A 27,975-nucleotide genomic window follows, 5' to 3' on the forward strand; every position below is an offset into this window, starting at 1 on the left:
GATTTTTAAAAGGAGGTTTTATTGCCAAATCTCAAAGCTCTTTACAAACAGGAGACAAAGTGCTGCCTTTCCACGGGCTGCAGCAGCTGCTTTTCAGATCGTCATCCACACTTGCTCACTTGCAAACTCACTTCCTTCCTGTCACAGACATGTAAACTGGTGGCACAGCCCAAAACACAGGCTCACACTCCAGCACTCCAAGCCCAGAGGGTTTTCAGGCACAAAGCCCCCTAGTCTTAGTGCAGCCAGGAATTAGATGCAAGTTTAAATGCATGTTTAAAGGAAGATTAAAAAAAAAGTGCATGGTGGCAGGATGTACACTGAAGATGGGAGTTGCCATAGAAGGCTGGATGTTTTAGGATGAAACTGCTAAATCTATTAGAAAAAATAGTTGAAACCAAGAGTCTCTACCACAGCATTTGCAGCAGTAAAGTTACTGGGTGATACAGAGATTCCACTTAAGTTATACCTATTTACAAGACATAATACAAATCTAGTGAGATCTGTTAGTACAGCACATACAGTAATTAGCTGTAGGTTGAAAAATTATTTAATTTGCCCATTTCCTAACAGGTAGAGGGTATTTATCTGTTAGGATTCCTACTGATGGCTATTAAGTAGAATGTCAGACATTTATTCATTAGAATATTGAGTATAATATAAAAATATACAGTAAATATAAGCACATCCTGTAGGTTTTGGCTGTAACAGAGAGGGATGTCTGGGTATTTTCACCAGCGCTTTGCCAGACAAGTATCCACAGAACACACTGCCACAAGAAAACACTGGAGAGAGCAAAAGCATTTGTGTATAAATTAGAGGACTGAACTACCCCATAAGCTGTTGTCATTCTCCTGGATTTCAGTGCCAGGCTTTGATTTGCCAGTCCTGAAGTTTAGGATTGGCTTCAGCTTTGGGATATGAACCTGTATCCAGAGTTTGCCCTGTTTGTGTATACTCCTGTTAGTGTGAACTGGGTTTTCCCCCATCTATCAATTGTTACAGAACTGCATCTTGCAAAAGCCTGCCTGCTCTCTGGAGCTGATGTCCCTCGACTTCCAGTGCACACCAGGTTCTGACAGCTCACATTCATACCACACAGTGTTCGGTAAACAAAAGTGCACATGCAGAAAAATACATTTAGATAGCAGATAGGCACTGAATATTGTCTGTGTTCTTAGCCCTTGTCCTAAGTGTGTCTGGAAACGTGAATATGACCCATAGTTCACATTGAACCCACAGCAGCAAATGGCACAGGTCCAGAGTTTGCTTCAAGCTGTGTGCCTCAGGGTGGGCTTAGGACATTGAAAACTTCTTGCCTCAAAGCAAAGCTTTTTGGCACCTGAGCCCTGAGTGTTTGACCATGTAGAACTTTCCATGTGACAGAATAACAAGTGAACTCTCATACAACATCCATGTCTGTCTTGAGAAGGAGACTCACTACCAAAACCAAGGCTAGTTTAATCAAAAGAGGCAGAAGCATCAGTTATGGTCACTATCTGTCTTGCTGGCTCCAGGTGGTAGAAACCAGGGTATTTGGAAGCCCAAAGCCAACCTTTCTGTGCTCATACCTGAAGTACCTATGCCTAGCCTAAGAGGAGGCTCAAATGAAACTTTACTGCTGCTGTGGTTGGTGTTTGCAGCCCCCTGCAGACTTGTGGGACCTAGGAAATAAGGAGAAAAAGAAATGGATGAGCTAAGAACAAAGTGCTGGAAAATGAGAGAAAAGAGTTTAGGTAGCATGTTGCTCCTTAAAACCAAACTGGGAAGATTGCCATTTTCCATGTTTCCAGAGCCTGGCTCAAGCAAAGGAAAACCCATCTGGGCTGTCACACAATTCTCCTCAAAGCAAGAATAGAGAATACCCAACTCAGGTATGGGGCTACACAGTAGCAGTGCAAAGACACTATTTTGCCACTGCTGTAAGCACTGAAGACCACAGGAACTGTGATGGACAGGGGAGGCTGTGGGAATTGTGCTGGAGCCTTCTGCAATGCCTTCCTCATATGAAATGAGACCCTATCATATGAAATGCATTTTTATTTTCATATATTTAAGCCACTGGGACCAGCCCTAAAGTTTTGTGTGCAAAATGCCTTTCCTTCCATGGGTGGAAATTAGAGAGATCTGGACCAAACCATGGCTCTCAGGCTGGCCCTCGTGTTCAGTGGGAAGGGGGATCTCATCCAGACCCACTGCCTGATGTGCATGCTCCTGTCAGTTACATCCCAAGACAACACTAAGGGAACACACAAACCCAAACCTGCTTTGTGACAGCTCTCCTAGGAAGCTCCTCGGGATCTCCTGAACACAAGTTCTCCAAATGCCTGGCTATTTGCTCCTAGCAAAGCTGAGGGAATTCAGAGTTATCAGGTAGGTACATTCCTCCATTATAAATGTGTTGTCCTGGTAGAAGACACTTTCATAGGCCAAGTGTAATCTCAATTTCCCTATTAATGAAAGTGGAACAATCAATACTTGCCTGGCAATGATGCTTTGAGACTTGTGTTCACTCACACAGTGCGTAGCACACCTAAAGCGCTGCAGAGCCAGCCTCAAAGTGCCTTCATACAGCTGCTCCACATCAGGGACACTACTTGGAGTCAGGAATTGGCCAGTTTGGTTTGCCTCTGTGTGAGATCACTTTTTAACTGTGGATGTGGTTTTATGAGCATCTTTGGAGAAGATTAAACCGTTTATCTTTACATTCCTAGATGTCACTGGGCCAGGTGGTCTGGGAAACTGTGCCAGCAAGCGAACAAACACTGCCTACATTTATCCTTAAATGATTTAACTGGGAAAACCAGATAGGTGCCAGTGTAATCTGGTATTTGCTTGCCTGTAAATACAGAGAGACAGGGGCTTTTGCTAGAACAGCCATTCTGCTCCTTTCAAAAGATCTGGCTTGGTCTGATTACCAGTAATTTTTAAGGCCTCATCCATTGAAAGGACTTTGGACAGAATCCATAAGGAGCATTCACATTTTTTAAACTGTTCACTGTCCTGTAACCTTCTGCTGTGCTAAGAGGATTAGAACCAGACTGGTATGTACAACATGAAGAAAGAAAGATGCTATAACTGAAAGCTCAATTCTGTCCCACAAACATGGTGTGTGCACAGCAAAACACCATCTTTAAACACTGGCCTAGCAATGGTACAAATCATAAATGCAAATGTTTAGCTTTGATTTTGGGAAAGAAGTCTTTGCAGAGTGTATCAGGGAGCACTTCTCCTATAAAGAGTCACTAGATCCTTTTGCTTTTCTTTCTGTTTCTGTGCTCCTTCTTTTTTCAGTTCTCCAAGACCTTTAATTTCTTGCAAAACTTGTGAAGCTTGCCGAAGCTGTTCTACTGCCTCATTTAGCAAGGTCTCTGCCACCACTGGGGGTCCATTCCCCTCCTGGGCCTGTTCCAAACCTTCACGTAAAACCTTCTGCAGAAGCTTTTCTGCTTTTTCCCTTTCATTAGCAACTTTCTCCTCCATTTTAGCTATGCATTGATGGGAATCCTTTGGGAAACCTTGGCCTGGAAGTGCTCTCTGTTTATTTTTGGAATCAGAGAGCAAGTCTCCCAGAGAAGAACAGCGAAGTTTGAGAACTGAAGTGTTTTCTGTAGAATCTTTCTTCTCAATAGTTGCTTTTACACTCTCATGGACTGTTTCTGTAGCTAAGGAAGTCTCTGTCTCTTCTGCTGAAGTTTGCTGTTCCTTCTCGGCTGCGGTCCTCCCATTTCCTTCTTCTGTTTCAGCTGTCGGGGATGTGAACTCTGCTACCTCACTGGCTGAGATCCCATTCACCGGGGGCTTGGAGCTGCCAGACTCCTGCTCTTCCCAGCCCCCAGCTTCCGGGTCACCATGGCTGGAGTTCTCTGTGGCAAGCATTTTCTCTGGCAAAACCTTAGGAGGAACAGGAGGCTTTGAAACATCTGTAGCAGCAATCTCAGCTGGGTTGTCTTTGCCATCATCTCCTGATGATTCCAAGTCTTCTGTCTTTTTAGGTTCAATGGTTGGTTGGTCCCAAGCTACTTTCAGCTTGTCTGGCACATTCTTAGGAAGTGGAATTGGGGCTTTTGATATAACCTTGTTGCTGACCTCAGCAAGGTTCTCCTTGTTCTCCTCACTTGGTGCTTGGGATTCTTCCATGTTCTCCTCTGGACTTCCAGAGTCCTCTTCCTTGGCATTTACATTGTCCTTTGATTTGATGTTCTCCTTAAGCTTCTTATCTGGAGGCAGTGGAGGAGACATAGGTTTTTTATGCTCCTGGTCAGGAACATTGTTTTCTGCCTCCTGGTTTTCTTTTGTGCCAATGGGTTTTGTGGGTGGCATAGGGGGCTTTGGAGTTTCTTTTTGAGGTGGTTCATTGTCACTTTCACTGATAGTGGAGTCAAAGGTTGGTGGTCCATTGTCTACTATATCCAGATCTAGTCGCAGGATACCATCTGATGTACACTTGGCAGCCTGAAAAACAAGAGAGAAAGTTTTCAATTTCTATCAATAATTCTATGTTTCATCCTTTAACTTCAAGGTAAAGTGCAAAACCCTTGCAACCGGCATGGTAAACAAGGGGTTGCTGCTTCAAGCTGAGAAAGTTGGGGCTTTTCAGCCAGGAGAGGAAAAGGCTTCAGGGAGACCTTAAAGCCCCTTCCAGTGTTCAAAGGGGGCTTCCAAGAGAGCTGGAGAGGGATTTTTCACAGGGCCATAGAGTGATAGGACAAGGGGGAATGGCCTTAGGCTGAAAGAGGACAGGTTTAGATTAAATATTCAGAAGAAATTCTTCACTATAAGGGTGAGGCCCTGGCACAGGTTACACAGAGAGGCTGTGGACTCCCCATCCCTGGAGTGTTCAAGGCCAGGCTGGAAGGGGCTCTAAGTAACCTAGTCTAGAGAAAGGTTCTTTGCCCTTGCAGATGATTTTTAAGGTCCATTCCAACCCAGCCCTTGATTCTAAGAAAAGTGCAGAACTTATTTTACTACTTCTTTTGAAAAGACTGTCTTAAAGTCTGTACCACAACAACCTAATTTCTTGGTTTTACTGTGGGTGCTAGTGTTAAGCTCTGCCTTTTTATTCTTTGTCCTGTGGTAGTGGGATCCCTCTATCCCCTTCATTTGCAATGTGCCCCCACAAAGGCTCACTTTTCTGCTTTTGAGCTTGTCATAAACCAAGTTGATCTTTAAATCCCTTGGCCAGGGATTGTAATCCTGTTGCCTTCTGCTTTTTTCCTCTAACCCAATGTCATCCCAGCCTGGCCAGGGCCAAGCCTCAGCTGGTTAAACCTCCTTTAGACCACAGGCTGTGTGCAAATCTCACTAGTAGGGAGGTTTTCCTAAAAAGGATGGACTTAGCAGAGACACTGCAGTGTGTAAGCTCAATGCCCCACAGGGAGAACCACAGTGACAGTTCCTGTGTGAGGGAGCCCAAAACCACACGAAGGCATAGCTGCAGCCAGGGCCAGGCTCCTGCAGTGCAGAGACTTTAGTTAAAGCCTCTCTCTGCCTTTCCAGCCCAGCAGAGAGACAGAGGCAATCCTGGCGGCTTGGCCCTGACCCATCCTTACCTGGCCTGCTTTAAAGACTGAAAATCCACATTCATGCTATTTCCTTCATGAATCTGCAGCCAGCAGCCATGATACACATCTTTCTGCAGGCTCTATCGCCTCATTCCTGCTGCTAAATTTGTAAGTCAGTTTCCCCTGATTTTGGCTGAGGGTGAGACATTTTAGAGGTATTAACTTCAGGGGTATCTTGTGAAAATAGTGATCTGAACAGGGAAGAGAGATGATTTTAGTGCCTAGGGAAGGGCTCCCCACCTTACTGAACCCGTATTAGGCAACACAATCCACACTTCATTGTTGCTGTGACTTTTGTCATGTTTTCTTCTGTGGTTTTCTGGAGGATGGGAATCTATGATTCATTCTCATGCATTTCTCTGGGAGAGACACACTCCCTCCATTTCTATGCAGAGTAAAAAGTCTCAGGGTATCTCATTTTCTGCACAAGGGTCATCTGAGTGTTGTGCAGGCACATAAGTCAGAATCTTGGAAGTCTGAAGAAAGAAGGTTTGATTTAAAAACCTTCCTTGCTTGCGATTAATGCTCTGCTAAAATATCAATCTGTCTGTAGAAACTTTTTCATAAATCACAGGAATCAAACATTAGTAAGAACCTCTCCCCTGGAAATGAAATGCAGGCTTGTGGGGTTTTTTTTGTTTTTTTGTTTTTTTTTTTTAAGTGACAGACCCAGAAAAATCAGTTAAAAGTAGACAGGTTAGTCTATAAAACTGCCTAGGAGAATAATGCATTCTGTTTCAGACCTAGGGAAGGACTTCTAAGCTTGAAAGCTCGTCTGCTTTCTCCAGTTAGCTTAATAAAAATACAGCTTCTCCCTGTGGACCATGCAGCCCTTCTACCTTTAGACCATTGTGGCTACAAAATTATCAGGTCTTTGAAAACAAATATAGGAGCTTCAGTCTCTAATGGCTCTGACCAGATGGTGAAGCAGCTTATGAATTATGAAAAGCTAAATATATGGTAATGTGCTGCAGCAGATAGAGATCTATGGGAACCTGGAGCTATATTAGAGAGGTGCTGGCACAGTCTTTCCTGCAGGAAGTTGTTTCCTTGTCAGCTTTCTTTGGGCTGTCCATACCTGGGGTTTCCCCTGGGGTTTGGTACCTGAGTGGAAGGAGCAGGTCTTGGTGATCCCAGCTGGTGGGATAGCTCACTCCAACAGGGTGCACTTACCTCCTTTAGGTGACTCCTCGTGGGTGGCCGACGTCCGTGGGACACCTTCACCCTGTCCCGAGTCACGTGGTCCAAGGAAAGGCTCTCGTCCACTTTCACCTTTTAACAGGGGGAAGAGGAGGAAAACAAAAAAGGAAGAGGGTCATTATTTTCTCAAGACAAGTCCGTAAAGTTGTCACTGTCACACATGAAATGTTGAAGCATTTCACCTCTAGTCTTTACCTCAGAGCTCAATTACAGCCTGCCTGCAAAGCCCTGCACGTATGTGATGGATATTTAAGGTCTCAGAGGTTTGCAATGGCTAAACTTATCTCCACCTAAGAGGCAGGGAAAAAAGGACACAAGGAGCTTTGTCCTCACTGCACCCTGTGCTTGGACCAGCTCCTGCACATGGCAGAACACAGCACCAAAACTGCTTTTGAGCTTTCACCTCTAAGATGTTTCCATCTTAGAGGTGAAAGCTCATTAATAACCATGACCTGACTGTGAACTGTATCAGCAGTACTTTGTTTCAGCCCTTCCCTTCCACAGCTCTAATGACTGCAGGATGCTGAGGAGAAGGTGTGAGCAGTGACCTGGATTAATTGCAGATCCAGCTGAATTAACAAATTTATTTCCAGGAATCAGATGCGAAATGCACGGCTTCACACTCCTAAGGAGGGAAATTCAAGTGCCCTGACAGGTATTTCTCTGTGCTGGCTCTATGACCATTCACCCACACTGTGATGGCCAAGGGCGGGAGTCTGCTCTCCATGGAGGGACAGCACCAGTGACCAGGGACACTGAAACATCTGTGTGTCCTTGGTACCACAAGTTTGTACAATAGGAAAGCTGGTGAGGGTGAAATAGGGATTAAAAGAGAAAAATGGCTGGTATGGCAGAGTGGTTTTACAGCTCCTTCAGGGGAGAACAGATAATCCAAGTGAGCTAAGGGCCTGACCCATTACCCTGTGCCTTGCCTGTATGGAAACACTTTAAATCTGAGGTTTGATCCTTACTGGAATGATTGAGAATTAGAGGCTGGATCCCTCTGTAAGGAGGATAACCCCACTTCACAGGGCAGGGAGGTGATCCCCCCTTGCTGTGCTGCTGAAGGGTGTGCAGAGTTCACTGCCTGCTGTACTGAATAAAAGCAAAGCCCAACTTCTCAGAGTTTACACCTCTAGCACTGCATCCACACAAGTTAGCCCTTTTCTCAGAACTTTTACTCATTGCTTTGGTTTCCTTTGCTAAAGAGTTTTGCTGATTTCCTTGTCCCTCCTGGTGGTTTTGTTAATTTCCTTTCAGTTATGGAAAGAACTGCAGAAGAGATGCTGCTCCCTTGGTTTAGCTCAGGGCTGATTTACAAACTAAGAGGGAGCAGGACAAGGTTAAACAGGCTCTAGATTGTGCAATTTTCATCCTCCCCTCCGAACAGCAGGATGGGAGGAGAATTTGAAAGTGCAGGTGTGCTGAGGTCAGCTGAGAGGCAGGCAGGTTTGGCCAGGGCCATGGAGTAACTTTCCACTAGACTTCTCTCCAGACTGCAGGCAGAATAGCTGGTGGACTGAGTCACTTCAGACTTTTCCAGTCCTGAAGACTGGGCTATATCCTAACCAAGTACCTCCATTTCCAGGCTGCTTGGTGCTGAGGATCATGGCAGTGTGGGGAAGATGAGTCTCTCCAGGCTGCATCCCAGCTCTACACAACTCAGCGCTGCAGCTGCTTCTCTGCACCAGCTGTTTCCATTGGGAGAAGGAAACTCCCAGAAATCCTCTGATCCCAAGCTCTGAAGGGAAGGAACATGCCCTACCTTGCACACCACTTTCTCTTTCCTTGGACTATGGCTGGCAAGCAGGAAGGATGAGAACAAGAGTTCAGGCAAGTTCTGCTTTTAGCTAAAGGAGCCATGGATGAGAACAGGCACGGAAACACAGGAGTTTGAAAACTCTCTTTCTCTTACCTCATCAAATACTTTGTTTTTGCCTCTATTGATCCCTTCATTAAGAGCTTTTATCCACGATTCCTTTTCTTCCAAAGTTGGAGCTTGAAATTTGATATCATGAACCTGCAAGAGCAGAGAGAGAATTTTTGCCTGAGCATTCCTTGTCAGGACCAGAAGTACCTCTGAATCACTTCAGTTTCTATATAACATGCACTTCTAGCCTGTGTTTAAACTACAGATTCCTTTGTGCTTTGGCATAGCGCCCATGAATAGGATTTTGTAATGATGGACAGTTTTTTGTTGTAGTTTTATTTTGGTAACTACAGAAGTAGTAAAAATGTAAGTTTCTCCCTCCTGCAAAATACTTGGAATAGATCTTGGAACATCAGTGAGTTGTACAGCAAATGGTCACACTGCATAGAGTCAGACTGAAAGTCCAAGTCATACTGACTGGTTCAGATGAAGTAAAACATTTTATCTCCCACTTCCTCCAGAATACCAGGAATTGGAAGGCTGCATTCAGTGGGCTCTGCCTGCTTCCCTGTTCCTGTGGCTCTGCAGAACAGAACTGATACTGGAATGTGGGGCACTGACACTGGCTGCTCAAACCCTGACCCAGCTGGGCACAGACATGCTGAGGCATAAGAGCAATGTAAGTGCAAAAATTCACCATATCTTTTTCTGTTTGCAAATGAAATTCAGCAGTGAACACTGCAGACAGGCACTCTCTGGGGTCTGAAGAGCTGCCCCAAGAAGAAGGGAAGAGCCAGTCACATCAGAGGGAACTGGCAAGAAGTATGGATCACAAATAAGGAGGGAGGATGGGTGATTTTATGGCCTGTCCTCCAGCCAGCCAGCTCTTCCCTTCCTCCAGGACAGCCCCATGGCTTTGCTCAATGTTTCCAATCTCTTCTTGCCCACAGCAGTGACAACAGGCAGGGTGTTTTTTAACTCACTGCTGTTTCCTCTGAGCACCTCACCAGTATTATAGCTGTGCCCCAGAGAACACTCCAGGTGAGAGAAATATCGTCTTCACCTTACAGGTGGCTCCATGGCAGACCAGCTGGGATCCAAACAGCTCCATGTGGTGCCCTAATCCACACTGCACAGGCACACAGGAATACTCCTGTGCTAAAGGACACCAGCAACATTGCAAAACAAAGCACTGAAAAGTCAGACACTCCCATTGTTTCCGGGCTGCAGGGATGTCAGCCTGCTGTGTGTGCTCCTCCTAGCACCATCCCTAACAACAGGGTGGCACTTCTTACTGAGTTATTCCATCATGTGTTTTATCCTCCTGGGTCAATATGTCTTATTGATTTCACTCTGCTCCAGCCCTGCCCTGAAAACAGAATTACTGATTCCCCTGACAGTCTTTTTTCTTTCCTGCTTATCACTACAGTATCTAGGGGGCTTCACAAATTCCTTTTCGGGGCAACTGAAATTATCCACTTCTTCCAGGTGGAGAAGGGAGCCACAGAGAGGCTTGTTCAAAACACAGCCTCATGGGGGTTTTGCCTGACACAGTTTTTTGGGGGTATTTAACATCCTTATAGGTACTCTGCCCTTTCCCATTGCCTTCAAGAGCAGTTGTAGCCTCAGACATTTTGTAAATGAGGCCCCACATTCCAAAATCACAGCAGTGTCTCTATAAAACAGGGACTATATTAAATGAGGGGGACAAAGCTAATGGTGACTGACAGTCGAGTGCTCTTAGCAGCTCCCTGTTCACGGCACAACAAAGCAGCAACTGTTCTGGGTCTCAGCAACTTCTGAAGGGACCATCAGAAATTCTGCAGAACTAAAGCCTGATCTCCTTACACCCACTCTTGCTGTTAGAAACCAATGTTCTTCCTTTCTGTATTTATTTATCATGTCAATGCCATGGATTTACATCACAGCTTTCAAATGCCAGACACTCACAACCATCGTGGCAAGTAGGGAGTTAAGGAGTAATATGGGGAAAGATTCTTTACTTGATCAGTTTGCACGTAAGGTGACGGGACCACATGCCTTCCTGAGAGCTCAGAGGGGAGGTTAGGTTAGGGCCTAACCCACAGCCCTCTGGAAAAAGAGCCCTTTGTCTGGGATGCAGAAGAGCCACTCTAACCAGGGAATGTAAGGGAAGGCAAGGCTCCAAAACAGAGCAACAGCCAGATTTTGTTTTAGTCCGAGCTGGCCTGGTTTTGTGTGTGCTTAAAAACTTTTTTTGTTTGGAAACGATTTTGCCCCAAAGCTTTGTGATTATAAAAGCTTATGAGAAAACTCTACTTGTGAGCAGCTGAGCTGCTGCACTGCCTGGCAAAGACCTGGCAGCCTGCACCAGGGTTTAGAAATCTCCGTACACGTTGTTCAGGGGAAGGATTCCTGCCTCACTTAAAGTTTCCTCTTCCAATGCCACTTTCTGTGCCTCATTCCAAATAAAGCCTCCTGGTCTGTGACTAAGCACTGGTGTCAGCAACTCTGTGGCAGAACAGAGAGAACCTCAGGGGGGTGGTTCCTCGTTAATGAGAAGCTGAGATGTCCCTCTGGCATGCAACCCTTTGCCATCAAATGCAGATCCAGTGGATGAGAGAAAGGGACTTATGGTGGCAGCAGAAGGGAGCTCGGTGAGGGAGGATGAGCAGCACAGTGGGACCCACAGGGCAGTGTGGGCAGTTCCAGCATCATGTTGCTGCAGCCCTGCTCCCTGCTTGCATAGCTCCCTGGGGCTGTGACACAGAGGGGCGGGTTCCTCCCAGTACCCAGGTATATTAGAATTTTTTTCTCTCCTTTTTATAACACATCCACAGACATCAAGGCAGAGTCAGGTTCCTGGGGCTCCAAGGCTCATGCTCAGGCTGCTGCCAGCCACAGCCTTTTGCTGCCTGGCAGTCCCTGGTCTGTCTGCATCCATCTGTGGCTCCTGTCCTCAGCCAAGGCACTGGGGGAAGGAAGCTCACCCAAACCAGGATGGGAGCTCTCTGTAAAGCAGGAAGCTGCAGAAGAGAGACAGGAAGAAGCTGGTCTCAGTCCTGCCAGTCACTGGGACTCTGCACAGTACTTTGAGACTCCCAGGCTCTCAGCAAACAAGGAACAAATTAATTTCTCTTGTCTGTATCTTTACTCGTCAGAATATTTGCAGATACCAGCAGATGCATCTAAAGATGGGTATTTCCTGCAAAACATTAAGCAGAGTTTGCTCTCCAGCAGGAATTTAAGGCAGTGTCAGTGACACCAATATGAGAGGGCAGCAGGCAGGGTAACACATTTGCACTCCTTCTTGCTAAGCCAGCTGAGACTGAGTCATGCCATAAACAACAGGCTGGTGTGCCAGGAAAAGCTGTCATGGCCAAACCTAGTGACCATTGTAAGCCATGAATGCAGGCTACGCAATTTACTGACAGTTCCTCAGAGCACAGCACAGCTCCTGCTGAATCATGCCGAGACCTCAGGCAGGAGAGCTCCCACACGGATCACTGTCCGTGACAGCAGCGGGCACCGGCTCCCTCACTGCTCCTTGTCCTCCCTGAGACATCTGTCTTCTCCAGCACTGACAGCCTGATGGCAATGCCAAGCCTGCTTTTCAGGAAAGAGAAGTGTTCCTGGGGTCACTCTCTTGTACCTGTGCTAAGTGATTTAACAGACAAGCTCTGGAGAGCTTGTAGCTGCAGTTAAAGACTGTTACCAACACTTCTTCTTTGCTGAGCAATTCTGCAGATCTGCTGCAGAGGTAGGTGACACAAACCTGTGCTTGGTCCTTATCTGTTTCAGTGCAAAGCCTGGTGGAGCTAGGCTAAACTGGACTGTGAAATGCCTGTGAACTGCTGGGCAACTCTGTTCCCTTCTGCTGACTTTTGGTACAGGGTGGTCACCTCCAGCAGATGCTGCAGCAGAGCTGGGTCAGTAACATCTTAACTACCATGAGTGCAGCAGAGTCTATCTGCCAGATGGGAGGTCATATCTTGCCTTCTTCTACATGACTTTGTCAGGTTATATATCAAGAAGGGGAAATGAGAAGACAAGGAAGACCCTGCCTATGAGAGGGAGGTTGGAACTAGGTGATCTTCAAGGTCACTTTCAATCCAAACCATTCCATGTTTCTATGAGATGACTGTCAGAGGATTCTGGAGGTTTTCTGTAGCTGAACCAAGAGCTACATCATCGCTGGGAATAATGCAGCATCTCTGCCAGACTGGCAGACCCTAGGAGCAAACTCCCCCAAGCTTCACTACATTCTACTGCAGCTTCCAGGCTGGGTTCCTGGTGAAGACAGTTCCAGGTACCTCAAAAATGGAGGAAGAAAACAAGCAATGGAAGTTTCCATCCCTGACCACAGGTGCAAGGATGCCTGAGGAGCTGCAGGACTTGCTGGTGGACCCTTTCCTTACTACCACCCTCTTCCCAATATTAATCTTCCCTGCAGCTGAAGCTTTTCAGATTCACTAAACACCAGACGTGTGCCAATCTTGGTAATTTTCAGAGTTTACACCAAGCATCATTTACACTGCTTTTCTGCATTGTGAGTAGTACATTTTAGAGTCTCCAGGCCAAGGCTACTGCCCTTTCTTAGAAGCTCAGCTCTCTGCATCCAAAAGTTTTCATTTAATTGCTGTGGATGGAATGAAGCATTTGAGATTTCTAAGCAGAATGGGGCTTTTGCACACAGCCAGCTTCCTTCACTGAAGAACTGAAGCTCAGGGGGCAGTGCTTTCTTTCGGTTCCATACCAGTGCAGGCGTGTGACATGCTTATATTGTCACAGCTTAACAAAAATGTCATCCTTGTCAACAGGCCAAGCAGAATCTGGGGTACATTCATCAACGACCAGTGGTTAGCAGGACCATTATTTATTCAGGTGCAACTTCAGCTGAAGAGTAGTTTTAACTGACTGATTCATCTCTGCTCAAAAATATCACATCCAAGATTTGAACTGGGATTCCCCTGCAACTAAACTGGGTTCTCTGTATTCAAGATTTATGCACTGAAACAGAAAGAGCCTTTCCTAGCTTGTTGCTAAGTCCCTCAAACTCATTCCTCACCATTATGCTCCAGAGAGAGGGTGAAAAGAAAAAATCCTTAGCAAGATGTGGCAGGGTTTGGCAAGCTGGCTCACTGTGGATGGCAGCAAGCCTCCCAAATGGAAAATGTTTAACTGATATATATCGCCACAGCTGCGATTTCAAAACAGAAGAAGGACAGTTGTGTACGTTGGCCTCCTAATTGAAGGCTGTGCTAGCATCTGCCAAAGTATGTTGTGTGTCAACACCCTCACCAGATTCCCAGCCAAAAGAAGGGTGGGAGGGGAGCCGCAAACAGGGAACTTTTCATTTATAAAAGCCCTTCCTTTCACCAAAAGAGCCTTATAAAAAGTAGCCTCTATCTAGGTCTCCATTGAATCAGTGGCATGAAAAACAGGGTAGCTGTAAACTTGCCAGCATGCCAAAAGGATGAAGTTACCCTTTTGGGCACAGTTTGGGCATATTTTTCACATAGCAAGAAATGAAAGGTTTAGGAACAGGTCTCACACCCTGTATTGATTCATGGAGCAGTGCAGAGACATATGCAGCTATTACACAATTCTCTCTCAGTAACATACTGGCAGATAATACCTCTTCCTATTGTGCTGCCCATCTCTGAGCACACAGGGTATTATTGGCCTCCCTGGGAATAGGTGTACACTTAGAATCACAGAATCCTGGAATCATTTGGATTGGAAGAAAAAGAAATCTAGTTCCAGCCCTCCTGCCATGGGCAGGGACACCTTTCCACTATTCCAGGTTGCTCCAAGCCCTATCCAGCCAGGTCTTGGACACTTCCAGGGATGGGGTAGCCACAGCTGCTCTGAGCAGCCTGAGCCAGGGCCTCCTCACCCTTGCAGGGAAGAATTCCTTCCTAATGTGTTCTGGGCTCCAGTGCTCTGCTGGAGCTCACTAGCCCAGGGTTCTGGGGCAGGAAAGTCCTTGTTTTGTTGTTTTGAATGAAGTTTAGCACAATGGTGCTCTGAAATCAGCTGGGGTCTTATTATATGTATAAACACTAAGTGACTGGAGTGAAAGAATAAGCAACAGTGACAACAAGGACTAAACAATCTCCATTTATTTAAACAAAATGGAGATGGGGGAATGCAGCAAGTTGGTATTTGTGCCTGTTCATGGTCTTATGGAAATGAATGTGGTTTTGTCCCTCACAACTTCTCAGATTTGCATGGGGAGATTTAGTAAGAACTTTTAGGCCAAAAAAATCAAATTGACATTAGAAGGCAAAGTGTGATACCCCAAAGCAACAATGAAGAATTCTAGCCCATAAAGATGCTGAAATGGATAGCATGCAAGTAGGAGCTAAGGAGAACATCAAAAGATGTGTAGTGATGACGACTATAGATAGGAAGTAAAGCAGGATGTCCTTGCATACACCCAGTGCTCAGATGGATGTATAGTCTCTTTGCAATGCCAGCCTGGTTTTTAGCTTCTGGATCTAACCAGATGCTGTGCAGGAAGCTACAGATGTAGGGTTTCATGAATTCTGCAAAATAAATCTTTTCTCCTAGGAACTGTTTGGCTGCAAGTAAATTTGCACTGGCGTTTCTCAGGATCAATGGTTCTAACTCCAGGAACTGTCTCAGTACATGGATTGGAATTATTGATTTCACTGGACTTGGGCAAAGCTGCAGCATCCACAGGTGCTCAGAGGACATGGAGGAACCATGGGGAATGATCTAAGAAGCACAACTTAGGAAGTACTGGAAGAAAGAAAATGCTAAGGCAGGGGAAAAAAAATCAAGAGGAAAAGGTCAAGCCACAGGAAGATGCTTTCCCCAGAACAAGAAAGAAATCTACATGACAGTAGCTTTCCTTCTTACACACTGTACACCCTTCACAGCTACAGGTCATTCTCCCAGCTGCAAGGAGCTCAGTCTCAGATCTCTTCATCTGCTCTGGGCACAGCTGGCTGGAACTCACTTTGGAGTTAGCAAACTCGAGGGTGATGAGAAAGGCAATCCTACCTTCTTACCCGGGGAGCGGATTAAAATGAAACGATTTTTCCTTTTTAGTAGTGCTCGCAGCTCCTGGCACTTGTCATAACTCTCCAGTTCCACCGTTTCTATGCACTTCTGTTCATCCTGCAGAGAGGGAATGAAACATTATTATGAAAAGGAGGCACTGAAATCAATCATAGACCATCAAATTCTGCATTTCTTCCCTTTGCAACTGTCTAAAAGCTCTTCTGCCTTAAAAATAACCTGCATGCAGCAAGAAAGCCCCATAAATCAGGCTGGCATCTCATTAAGAAAATACCCTGGTCTTTAAGCTACAGGCCTAGTGGTCCAGAGTGGCTGAGCAAATAATAGGTTGGGGACAGTAGCACCAGCTTCTGTCATTGCTGTTAGCTTCATCCAGGCATCTGCAGCCAGAAGTGATGCTACCTCCATCCCACAATGAAAGGAGGAGATGTGATTTCTGCTTCTTCATAGGGAAGATGACACAAGCATCATGATGGTCCAAGCAGCCCCCTCAGGAAGCCTGAGCCAGAGCAGGGATAAGAGGGGAGGAGCCCTGTTCCCACACTGAGCTGGGGCAGACTGGTCCTCACATCACAAAGGTCAGCAGGAGCCATGTGTGATGGACAGTCTTCTTGCAGACACACTCTGAGCTGTCAAAAGGCTTAGGATTGGAAATACAGCCCGGTACAGCCAGCAAAACTGTCTGGGCCAGCATCTCAGTGGGGAATATTTATCTCTGGAGTATCTCCACTGATGACTGCCGGCCGCGATCTTGGCTCATTTCTCCCAGCAACATAACTAAAATTCCACACGTGGTGCGTGGCTCAGTTCAGCTGCAGAGCACCATCCCTAATAGGAATTGCAGCGTAACACCGGGCAGATAATATTCTTCATGTCTCAGTAGCCCAGCAGAGACTAAAGCTCCCTTTTGCTAAGCACAAATGAGCAGTGAGAATCTCAGAGCAATTCTTGCCAGTGAAATGCTACAGTCAGCATGGCTCATGAAGCTCTCCAGTACCATCCTGAATTAAAATCGCTGGCCATAACCACCCCCAGCTCAGGCTCTGCTCCCAGGGCAGCTCCTTGTGCCTGTATGAGTTTGTATTTAGCAATTCCTGTAGTGGAGAAGGGGGTGTGGGATGAGGAAACATGTCATAGCCAGGAAGCTGCTGCGTGGCTGGAGGCAGGGAATGGAGAGTTCAGAGGGAAGTGGGCTGCGGGGAATTTCCTCCCTTTACCACTTGACATTTATGTCGCTGTGCAGAACTCAGCCTGCGTTTCAGTTTTTTTAACCCTCCTATCTGGGGATGGGGGCCCAGCAGAGCTGATGCCAGTACACAGAGGAAGTCCTGAGCCACCGAGGGACGTCTGGATCTAATTTAGGTTTATTATTTTAATGACATTACTGTTTATTTCATTTAACACTGAGTAGGTGAATGTGAACCGGGAAAACTCATACTAGGAGGAGGAGGAGATGAATCCTGCCCAAACCTAAAACCCAGCCGATAAAATCCTGCTGACGCTACCGGGCCCTTTGAAGGCTCCTGCTGTAATCCTGATATCGCAATGTCACTGCAAAAGGACAGGCATGGAAATAATAACCCCTCTGCGGCCAAGAAATGACAGAGAAGGGTGAGGTCAGGAATACATGCCTCGGGGATGGGTGATCTCATCCTGGCCTTAGGAGGACGACCGCCCACGTTACAGCCCTGCTGAACGGCCGGTGCAGCTCCCAGCTCCTTCCTTCAGCTCAGGATGCTGAGAGCTTGACAGTGCTCTGAGCAGACACCAGCCCCAAGCCTCCTGCCCACCCTCCCTGCTCTCAAGAGCAGCTCTGTCCCCAGCAGAGCCCCTGTCACCATCCCTGTCCATGCCATCCATCCTGCCTCTTGGACGGGAACTCTTCCCTGTGCAAGCCGTGCACTATGTCCTAAGGGCTGTGGAACACCAAGCTGGGGAACAAGGGGACTTGGCAGGGTGGAAAGGTGTGGTTTTGCTGTGAGATTGCCTCTTGCCTTCCAGCTGCCTGTCTTCTCTCTTGGGAGGCTTTGGAGACTGTGATCTGGCCAGAGAACAAGGGCAGAAAGGATGGGGACATGCAGGATGCTGTCTCCCAGAGACACCTTTACTGTACAAGCTATGGTTCCCTCATCTCAGGGACCTGAACTTTTCAAGTGAGTTATCCTCTTCAGGGAAAGCATGGAAGAAAGCAGCCAGAGAAATATAAAAACTCCATGTATGAGGCAAAGGAAAAGCATCTGAGTTCAGGGAGCAGCAGAATGGGGCTTTTGTCTATGTTTTACCCTTGGCAAGCAGCCATCCCCACTCTGTGAGCCTACCTGGGTCACAAAGAGATCCTTTATGTCTGTCCTGCAACACTAAGATAAAGAACTAAAGACCCGACCCTGATGCAGGTCCCCAGGTCCCTTCAGCCTTCTGGGTCCTGGAGGACACTCAGCACCATGCAGAGACAAGGTCACTTCCAGAGTCCTGCCCTGACACATGTTCTGAACAAGCTCAATCCTGGTACAGAACCCTTACATTCATGATTTAATGCAGAAAAACTATTCCATTAACTCTTCATGGAGCACATCCTGTGACAAACATATCTGTGTCTATTGGCTTGGACCTTCAGAAGAAAGTTACTGAACATCTGGATATATTAACGCATGTGCTAAACCGAAGAATCACACTTGGCAAGTTTCCTTAATGAAAAGTTTATAAAAAGGTCGGGGGCGGGAAGACTCCCTGAAATTTTTATTTATATGAAGGCCTAATTCCCAGCAAAAACCTCCTCACTGACACACACTCAGGGGCTGAGATCCTCCATTCAATAAAATGTCTGAAATTACAATTTACTTCTCTATTTGAGGTTCTCAAAGTGTTTTAACAAATCAGTTTTGGGTATACCTTGCAATCACTTTACCAGGGGCAAAATGCAGATGTTTTAAATGTCCAACTATTGAATGCCAAGTGGATCCTCTGGTCTCTAGAATCTAGTAGGATTTTTCCCTGTCAAATAATACACTTACAAAGAAACCCTAAAACAACGAGAAAACAGGTCTAAGCACTAGCTGCACTTTTTAGGGGGTAAAAAAATCCAAATTCAGGACTGATGCTTTCTAATCCATGAAGTAATAATAATGATCTGTCTAGTCACCCTACATTGCATTGCCTGGTCTTCAGGGAAAAAAACCAAACCAGCTCTGTAGTTTTTTTATTGCAAGAATATGCAGAGACAAGAAGACAAGAAACCCCACTAGAAAATAGCCTCTTGGCTCTATGCAGACCTGCACAGCAGTTTCTTGGGATTTGAGCACCCTGTACTTGCATCAGTGCCTCCTCTCCTGACATTCTGGTATGGAATATGCAAACATCTTGCTTAATTGCACCTTCATTTAGGTGAGGGTACAGATGGAGGGTGCTGTAGATGCAGGCACAGCAGAGAACAAGAAATCCATCTCCCTTCATTCCCCATCCTCTGAAAGAAACCTGAACCCGTGTGGGATGACTTTCACCCCATCTGCTCCAGGTAACACAATAGGCATTTGCCATTTGCCTTCAGGAGGTGGCTCTGCTTTAAACCAAACCAAAAGCCTGACTAGCAGATGCAACTTGGGGAACACGTTCCCAGGGCAGGACAGGGCAGGGAATCAATCTTCAGCACATTCCTGGAGATTGCTACTGATGATGATATATGGTATTTGTGTGCTGCTCGGACTGTACTTTCCAGCAACACTGTACAATGTTCTTGTCTGTATCTCGTGTTGGCCACCCCCTCTGCTCTTGTTTTGCACCTCAACCTCAGCTACAAGTGCAGCCAGGCTCATGCAACTGCATCAACAAGGCGGCCTGCATAGGAAACAACCGCTAAAGGCAACATTAGCACCCCTTTGTGAAGGGGTGGACACGGGAGGCACTGAGAAAAGCACACTGAGTCCAAGGCACTACTCAGTTCCTGGAAATCTGATGGGCTCAGACCAGCTGAAATGCTCAGCCTCCAAACCTGCCTGCCCACATAGAAGCTGACCTCCCGTTTAACCCATCCAAGTCTAATTCAGCATACATATGGAGAGATGACTTTTATTCCTGTTGCCTGAAGTTTTATCTCCTTTCCTTTTCAGCAAGCACTGAACAACCCCATTTGTAAATGTTTCAGCCTGAGGATGGTCTGGAATGCTGTGTTCTTCTCCAGGGCCACACAGAGCAGATAAGTGGAGAAGGTCCAGTGGGAAAAATGGCACCTTGAACTCCAGAAATGCAAAGCACCATAGCACACTGCACCACAGACTCTGCCTAGACATCAACCCTTCCCATCTCAGAACCTTAGTTCCCCATTTGTAAGATAGAGACAGCCACACTGCCCTGACTCACATTAAAGGAAGATAAATACAGTAATAAACATGAACTGCCTCAATTCTGTTGCAACAAGACCCCTCCTGAGTGCAGAAAATTGCCATTTCCTTTGGTTTCCCTGTAGTAAGTCTGCACAATCACATGTTATCCTATTGTGCTACCAGATAATTTTGCAGCAATTTCCTCTCCTAAGACATTTGACTTCACTGTAAGCCAGTTTAATAGCCTATAGATATTAACATGATCCCTTATTTACAATAATGGGACCTTGCAGCTACTGTAGCTTACAGATGCAATTTATTACAGGATGTTACCACAATCCGCAGGCTACCAGAAAACATTATGTCTGGTTGTTACAAATGCCATTTTCCTTCTTGAGATAATAAAATAACCCTTTAAATGATTGGGATTTTTTTCCTTCTTCTGAATGTCTGTGAAAATTAATCTTACTTTAAAAGCCTCCTTTTCCCTTGTGGTAATGAGACCCTCCATGTATCTTGTTTTTAAAGGCATGCCCTTTAAAAAAAATCTACGTCATGTTTATAGATTTTGAATCTTCAAGTTCCTGAAGCTTCAGCTGGAGTCAACAGGTGTCCAGGGCACTGGGAAATGATCTACAGAGAGTCAACAGTTTGTTGGACCAGGCTGCATCCCTCTGGGTAAGAGAACTCCCCCTTGCTTTTCCTGCCTTCTGAACTGCTCATCACCTGACATTGACTTCTCCTGTCATTATTTTTTGCACTCTTCATGACATTTCACAGCTAAGAACAAATGACACCAGAAAGCTTTGGGATTTGGGAAGAGCAGGAGCATTCAGCATAAGGGAAGAGGTAGTACCCTTTAACCTAAATTGTTTATAACAAATTTTTATTAGGCAAGAGTATCTTTTTAAAAAAGAGAACTGAACTCACTGTCAGTCCTTTGTTCCTGAAACCACCACAGCAATGCAGCTGCTGAAACATTTCCCCATTCTTCTTCCCTTGACACACTGCACATGAAGCTTTACATGATTTTGCTTTTATATCGTACTGATGCCCACACATGACCCAGATGCTCTTGGGCCTGACACCTCACAGGCACGTGGTCCTTCTGCAGACCACAGTCCCCCACCCTGCTGAACACACAGGCCACCACAGGGCTTAAACCTGCCCACCCCTCACCTCACACCCCTCTTGGTTGTAGCTTGTGATCTGCACTGTAATTTCTAATTTTTGGGGCAAACTCTGCTCTTGCAGAAACTGCTTCCAGCCCAGGAACAAGGTCTTGACTCAGGACAAAGCCACCTTTGCATCCTGGCAGGAACAGCCCTGAACTTTTCATTCTTCTTGCCTGAAAATGCAGGACAGATTTGGCTTGGCTCGTACTCCTCATTTGTCTGGAAACAGCTCTAAGTGCGGCCATGAACTTAAGGCATGCAGTTTATCTCGAGAAGTCCAGGACAAGGCTCCCAGGGGTCCTTTGCTCAGAACTGGCTCAAGTAAAGGGAAAAGATGAGCCAAATCCAGACTGTCCATACTTAAGGAGGACAGCAAGCACTCACAATCTCACTCTGCATCCTTCAGTGGCTAAAAGAAACCCTGAAGAGTCTGGCTGGCAACAATCTGAGCTGCTTGAGAGGTGCCAAACAGCTGCAGGGTTGCCTGTCATCCCCTCAAGTGGCAGGTGGGAAGTCAGCCTGCTACAATCACTTTTATCCTTCAAAAGCCAAAACCTCATTGCACATATCCTGCTTCCGCCCAAAGCTTTACACCATTCACCTTCTCACAGGATGTCCTGCCCCCCATTTTTTATTTTGGCAATGGCTCAGTCAAAATATTCAGTGGCTAAAATATTTATAATATATAATATATTTAAAACGCAGCTGCTGTCTCTTTTAGAGAGTTTACGCTTCCTGGAGAGATCTGGAGAAGCCCTTTCAAAAGGAGTGGGCTGGAGAGAAGAGTAAAATACACAGGGACATGCATGTGTCCCCAGGGGCTTGCTCCTGCCCCTCATTCAAGGCCATTGGCTGTGACCATACCTCATCCTCGTAGACCACGAGCTGTGTTTTCCTCAGCTGGATGTAACGATCCTTCCACAGTCCCAGGAGCCCCCCACTGCTTTTTTTAATCCAGCCATATTTCTCTGCAGTTGGAGCACACTTTGGTTTCTCTGAGACCTCCTCCTTTGTATCCTGCAAGGAAAGAAGGCATAAGGAGTTTCCATCATCAGAAGCCAGCCCAGAGAAGATTTTGGCACCCACCAAATGTGGTCCCTCCCCACCACATCACAATGGGAGACTGGCATCTTCCACAGGAAAACTCAACCAGCTCTCACAGGACTGGTAAGTGGGCACAGATCTCTGTTGGGAAGGCTGCAAGTCCACCCTGCTCCTCTGCTCCCCCAGGGGCTCTGCTTCCCTCTCTGGGGAAGTACTCCTTGCTCACTCGTGCACCAAGTGCACCTTGAAAAAGAGCAGCCTCCTCTCCTCTTTGCTCCTCCAGCTTTCTGATGAATCCCAGCACGATGGATTCTGCTGGCATTGGTAGCAACACTCATATTTTAGTCCAAGGCCACTTCTGCAAACTCCTCTTCTGGGTGTCTATGCTTGGTCACCATCCCCAAACCAACTCCTGTGGGCAAATCCACAGCATGAGGGACAGGGCTTCACCACATCCATATTAAAATGTTCCCAGCAGGTAAAAGATGAAAGCTTTCCTCCTCTCCAGTGCACTGGAACAGCCATTGCAAAGGCAGGATCCCTGTACCCCTCCCTTGGAGTACCCTGATGCTCCCCACACCCAACGGACCCCTCAATAAGCCTCTTTCCCTGGAGCAAGGCAAGAGGAATCCCTTGCTGAGCCAAATCCCCTTACACAATCACCTCACCAACCTTGTGATTTGTCAGGAGAGGCCAAGCCCAAATGCTCCAACCTCCTCCCAGGGACCCCACTGTCCCCCAGACTCAGTTTTCTCCATGTCACCACGTGTAATAGCAGCAATCCTGCTGCAGAGAGCTGGCACATAAAAAGAGGGTGTGTGACAAGAAATCCCCAAACATCCCAAAATGGCCCTCACTGCACAAACTGGACCAGCTGGAGCTCAGACATCTTGTTTCATAACATGAGAAAATCCCAAGTGCATGGAACAGAGTCAGAGCTGGACACTCCCACAGCCAGGACAGAGCAAGTGTGTATGGACAAGCTTCAAAAATTTGGAGGAGAGCCTTGCTAACGATTCTGTTTTCATGCACCAATCTCCCACTGAACACACCCTTGGACAGCAGCTTTCATCAGGGTAAGCTCTTATTCCAAAGAGGGAGCTCGCACCCATGAGAAGAAGAAAAGCAGATTAAACACCCCGTGCACCCACATTTATTCTGACCTCCACTTCGATCTGCAAGGGGCTGGGCTTTGCTGGTAGGCTCGGGTGCAGACTGGGAACAAGAAACTCAAATAAACTGTGTTTCACCTAAAAGAAAATTGAGCTGAAACCTGTAACAGCCTCGGTGCCTTTTGTAGAAGTTATTTCAGTTATACTGAGCTGCATCTGAAATGGCCACAATACAGGATGACTGAGCATCAAAAAGTTTTCCGGGAAATGGAGGGACTACATAGGGTGGGTTTTTTTTAAACTTGACTTTTTAGGTTGCCAGGAAGTTGTACTCAGTTGAGATCTGCGACTTCAGCAAACATCAATTCCTGCACAAATACAGACCTGCTGGTTTCCTGATCGAGAACCCTTTTGATGTCATTTTTAGATAATTGGGCATGGACTTTAACGTCCCTTGTAGCACTTCTGCATGGATGTCACTGTATGAAGAGTTTATTCAAGTGAGTCCAGAACAACAACTGCTAAAATATTTTCACTCTTTTAAGGCTTTTTTTTTTTTTTTTTTTGCTTGGCAGGTGAATTTTTGCTGGGCTTTTTTTTACCACCTGGCAGAAAGGCTGCAGTCACATGGTAAATATATCTATCTATGCTCTGCTCTGCAGAGCAAAAACTACACTGGTTTTAAAATAAAAGTACTCCCTGTGAAGACACAGCACCTGACATCTACCTCTGAAAAACAACCTGCCCCAGCAGAGCTGGGGCTCATGTTGGCACCTCTGTACAAGGCACAGCGGGGGCAGAGCTGGTTTGGGGTCTGGCTCTCCAGACTTTCAGGGACTGCACCTCCCTCCTTGGCATTGCAGGGTTGCCTTGGAGCTCCTCAGATCACTCAGGAGCCCTGGCTGGAACCCCTACTTGAAAGGAGCCAAGCATGGGGGAACCCTCCATTCCAGGAAAGATTTCTTGCTGTGCCAGCAGCTAGGAGCATCCACACAGAGGATCCATGACTCCAAACCCCACCTGAGCAGCCCAGGAGAGGGACGGTGCAATGAGATGGAGAGTGCTGCACTCAGCAAGTGACAACAGCCACAAGCAGAGGGCTCTGCCCCTTGCACTGCACAGGAGTCATCTGAGCCTTCTCCAGTCCCTGCTATATGGCAGATGTGAGGGGTGAGATCCAGCACTCAAAGGGATGCTGAGCTGCTGGGCTCTGGGTCAGCAGCTTCCACCTCACACATAGCCAGAACATCCCACAAGGGGGGCAGGTGCTGTAATCCCTCACCTGCAGCTTTAGGACATAAAAACCCCAGATGATTCAACTGCAAACTTTGTTCCTGCAAAAGCAAGTAGAGTCTAAATGATGGTGCCTGATATTTTTGCAGATTATTTTTTGCCAGCCCTGCCCCAAATTGGCAAGGGGAGGTTGGCCAGGGAAGGGCACCGGCAGCAGGGCATTGTGTCCATCCTGTGTCCCCTGCCTGCAATTCCACAATTAAAATGGGAGCATGACACAAAGACATGAGCTGCTGTTGTTAACTCAGCTATATATGAGCATTCTACAAGAAATATTCAGATATACTGATATATCCTGGGATATATCAGTATATCTGAATATTATATATATATCCTGGGATGTTCTTGGGCTGCATTCATTCTTGTGGTAATTCCATGAGAAGAAGCCCCCTGACAGCCAAGTGAGCCAGTGTAAATGAAGGAAGAACCAAGTTATCCCAATGGTGGCTCAGGCCAAAGGCATCGCTCCCAAAACCAACCCAAAGGAGCCATTTTTGCATTAGAGGTGAAACACGAGTTCCACTCCTTCAGCTTAGTTTAGCCTCACATTTTGCAGCTCAGCAGAGAACCCAAATCAGACAAGATGGCTTTTTATTTAACAACTAGGCAGTTTTTTCTCCCCTGCCCTGTATTTTATGGGCCCACAAACCCACACAGTCTTCATGTCTTCCAACAAAACAAACCCCCAAGAGCTGAATCACAGTGGTGCTTTTAAAGTTACACAGATCACAGAAGTGCCTTAGCCAGTTACATCAACTTTAATTCAATCAAGCATCTCACTATCTCACACTCCTTTTTACCAAGGTGCTGATGAACAACTCCCAGGAGACAACCTGCATCCCTACACGTCCACTCTTTTTCTCCCTTTCCATGCTATCTCCCAAACCTTGCTGTTAGCACTTCCACTTCTCCCGAGCCTGCTGGAGCAGAACAGATTGTTTCACTGGAAACAAACTGCTTGGATCCACGTGGAACTTGGGGAACTGCCTCTGACACCCCTTCTACAAGCAATTCTTGGAGGATTCATGCATCACTGAAGAAGAGAAGCCCATGAGAGGGCCAGCCAATGCTGGGGTAAGTGTGAAGCCCCTTTGGCCGGCAGCCACCAGCTGGAAGCAGTTTCTCTGCTGTGGATTAATTTCATGGATGCCAGCGGATAATAACAACTCTCAGTCACTACCAACTTGGGCTGCTTTGCCGTCTCCCTGCTGTTTTAAAAGAGCTTTCATTCTCGCCACAGAATGTTGGGAGCTGAAATAAGGGGGTGTGAGGGGGGAGAGACAAGCCACAGCTACAGGGATCGCATGTACCAGACAGAGACTGAAGTCCTCCGGCAGTCCGTCCTACCGGGAGCTTTCTTTGTGTATGAGCAGCAAAACCTCATCCAAGGAAAGGAAGCAGGAATAATTGCGTGGCCAGACGAGGGGAGAAAGCGACCTGTTTAACTTGCCAACAAATTTGTAGCATCTTAATCAATTCTCACAGGGATGGATTTTGGGGTGTCTGATCCCATGGACATGAAGACCGTGTGCAGAAGAAGCACCACTGCCCTTCTCCGAGTTAAACCCGTCCCAAACAGAAAGGAGGAGCAGAATAGAAGTGGGGAAGGCTGGAAGTGCGTAGCCATGGCCAAGCTGGCGATTCGACCCAGGCTCGGCTCCAGCAGGGCAGGACAACACCCCAGCGGGAGTCACTCGGGGTGGCCCGAGCACGCGTGGAACCAGCCCGGCTCTGCCAGCGCCGGCCGAGCCCGGCAGCCCCTCCCGGCCGGGTCCAACATCCCGAGGGCTGCGGGGATGCGCTGCCGAGGCTCTGCCCGAGCCTCTCCGGGGGCTGCCGGGGATGGGGACCCCCCACCCCGCGGTCTCCTTCGCCGTCCCCCGGGCGCAGCGGGGTCGGGATGTCCCAGCACCGGCGAACACCCGAAAACACCCCGAAGTGGCCGGTGCGGTCCCGCTGTCCCGGCAGGCGCTTCTCCCGCCCGGCCCGGGGGTCCCCCCTCCCTGTCCCGGGGTCCCCCCGCTCCCCGTCCCGCTCCCGGCCGGACTCACTTGCTCCATGGCTCCTCGCCGCCCGCTCAGGGGCTCGGCCGCCGCCCCGCTGCCCCGCTGGGCTCCGGGCGGACGGTCATGCCGGGCGGGCCGGGGGTACCGGCCCGGGCCCCGCCGCTCTCCCTCGGCAACAACTTCTGGGGGATCCGGAGCCGCGGCAGCAGCAGCACCGCCGGGTTTCCGGCGGCTCCGGCGCTGCCAGCGAGGAGGCGGGGATGCCCCCGCCGCCGGCCCCGGCCCCGCCGCCGCCTGGCCCGGCCCCCCCGCCTGGCCCGGCCCCGGCCCCGGTCCCCCCCCGCAGCCGACGAGGGTGGGAGCCCACGGGACAGGCTGGGACTGTGTCCAGAGGAGGGGGATGAACGGGGTTCAGGGGTCAGACGGCGGCTACGGGGTGGGACATGGACCCTGGGATGGGCAGAATAACCAGGAATGACAGGATAACCGGAGCGGGACATGGAGCTCGGGCTGGGAGAGATCCCCCAGGGTCGGATAGGGTCATCAAAACCCCCGTGGTGAGACAATGTCTATGAAATGGGAGGATCCCTGAAATCGGAGGATCCCTGAAATCAGAAGGTCCGCTGTGTCTGTCGGTGTCCCCAGGATCAATAGGATCCCCAGGGTTAGGCAGGGTCCCCGGGGTCACATACCGATCCTGGGGTCAGGCAGGGTCCCCAGGGATCAGGCTAGACCCCAGAGTAGGACAGTTCCTGAAATCATCAGGTCCCAGAGGTCAGGGGGCTCCCTGGTGTCTCACACGGTCCCTAGGGATTAGAGAAGGTCCCATGAGGTCGGGCCAGACTCCTGTAGTAAGACAGTGCCTGAAATCAGAGAGTCCTCATGGTCAGGCAGGGTCCCGGGGGTGAGGCAGGGTCCAGGGTGGCGCAGTGTCCCTGGGGTTGGGGTCAGGTCAGGCCCCAGGAGCTGCAGGACAGGGCACAGCATGGAGAGAGGCGAGGGATGCTCCATGGAGCCAGCATGGAGCAATGTCCAGGGCTCAGGTCTGTGTAGCCACGTGGCTCCCTCAGCCACAGCAGTGGCTCCTGGCCATGGGGTGGTCTCTGGACCGTGGATTTTGGCAGAGGGGTGATGCCCCAAGGAAAACAGCTGGGGAATGGTCTTTGGTAGCAGAAGTGGTTAACACTAGTCATGCTTAGAGCTATTGTTCTCCACTGGTATTCAGCTTTGCAGACTTCTGCAGCTATTTCAGGCCTGCTGGAGGGCTCATGTACCCAACAGCCTGCCTGGTTTTTCTTCTAATTATTTCAGTCAGTCTAAAAAAAGATATTACCTCCCTCTGCAAACCTTGCCTCCATTGTTCTCA

The 27,975-nt window shown here is 47.8% G+C and overlaps 1 protein-coding gene across 1 annotated transcript; it reads right to left on the reverse strand.

Moving 5' to 3' along the window:
- On the reverse strand, positions 1-26,859 carry PLEKHO2 (pleckstrin homology domain containing O2). The gene is made up of 6 exons (XM_009090042.4): positions 26,655-26,859; positions 22,019-22,171; positions 15,646-15,762; positions 8,680-8,784; positions 6,738-6,836; positions 1-4,455 (listed from the first exon to the last, which is right to left on the reverse strand). Exons 1-6 carry the CDS (start codon positions 26,661-26,663, stop codon positions 3,217-3,219), a joined length of 1,722 nt encoding a protein of 573 aa, XP_009088290.2. The 5' UTR covers positions 26,664-26,859; the 3' UTR covers positions 1-3,216.
- Positions 26,860-27,975: the final 1,116 nt, after the last annotated feature.

The sequence above is a fragment of the Serinus canaria genome, chromosome 10 (genome assembly GCF_022539315.1).
Source record: "Serinus canaria isolate serCan28SL12 chromosome 10, serCan2020, whole genome shotgun sequence".
NCBI lineage: Eukaryota > Metazoa > Chordata > Aves > Passeriformes > Fringillidae > Serinus > Serinus canaria.

What these genes read in the sequence shown, in the direction of transcription:
- PLEKHO2 (XM_009090042.4), bottom strand. An exon ending in TCGTGGTCTACGAGGATGAG is followed by an intron (nt 15,763 to 22,018) that starts GTATGGTCACAG and finishes CCCTCTCTGCAG; the next exon opens with GATGAACAGAAGTGCATAGA. An exon ending in CGAGGAGTCACCTAAAGGAG is followed by an intron (nt 4,456 to 6,737) that starts GTAAGTGCACCC and finishes CTTGTTTTTCAG; the next exon opens with GCTGCCAAGTGTACATCAGA.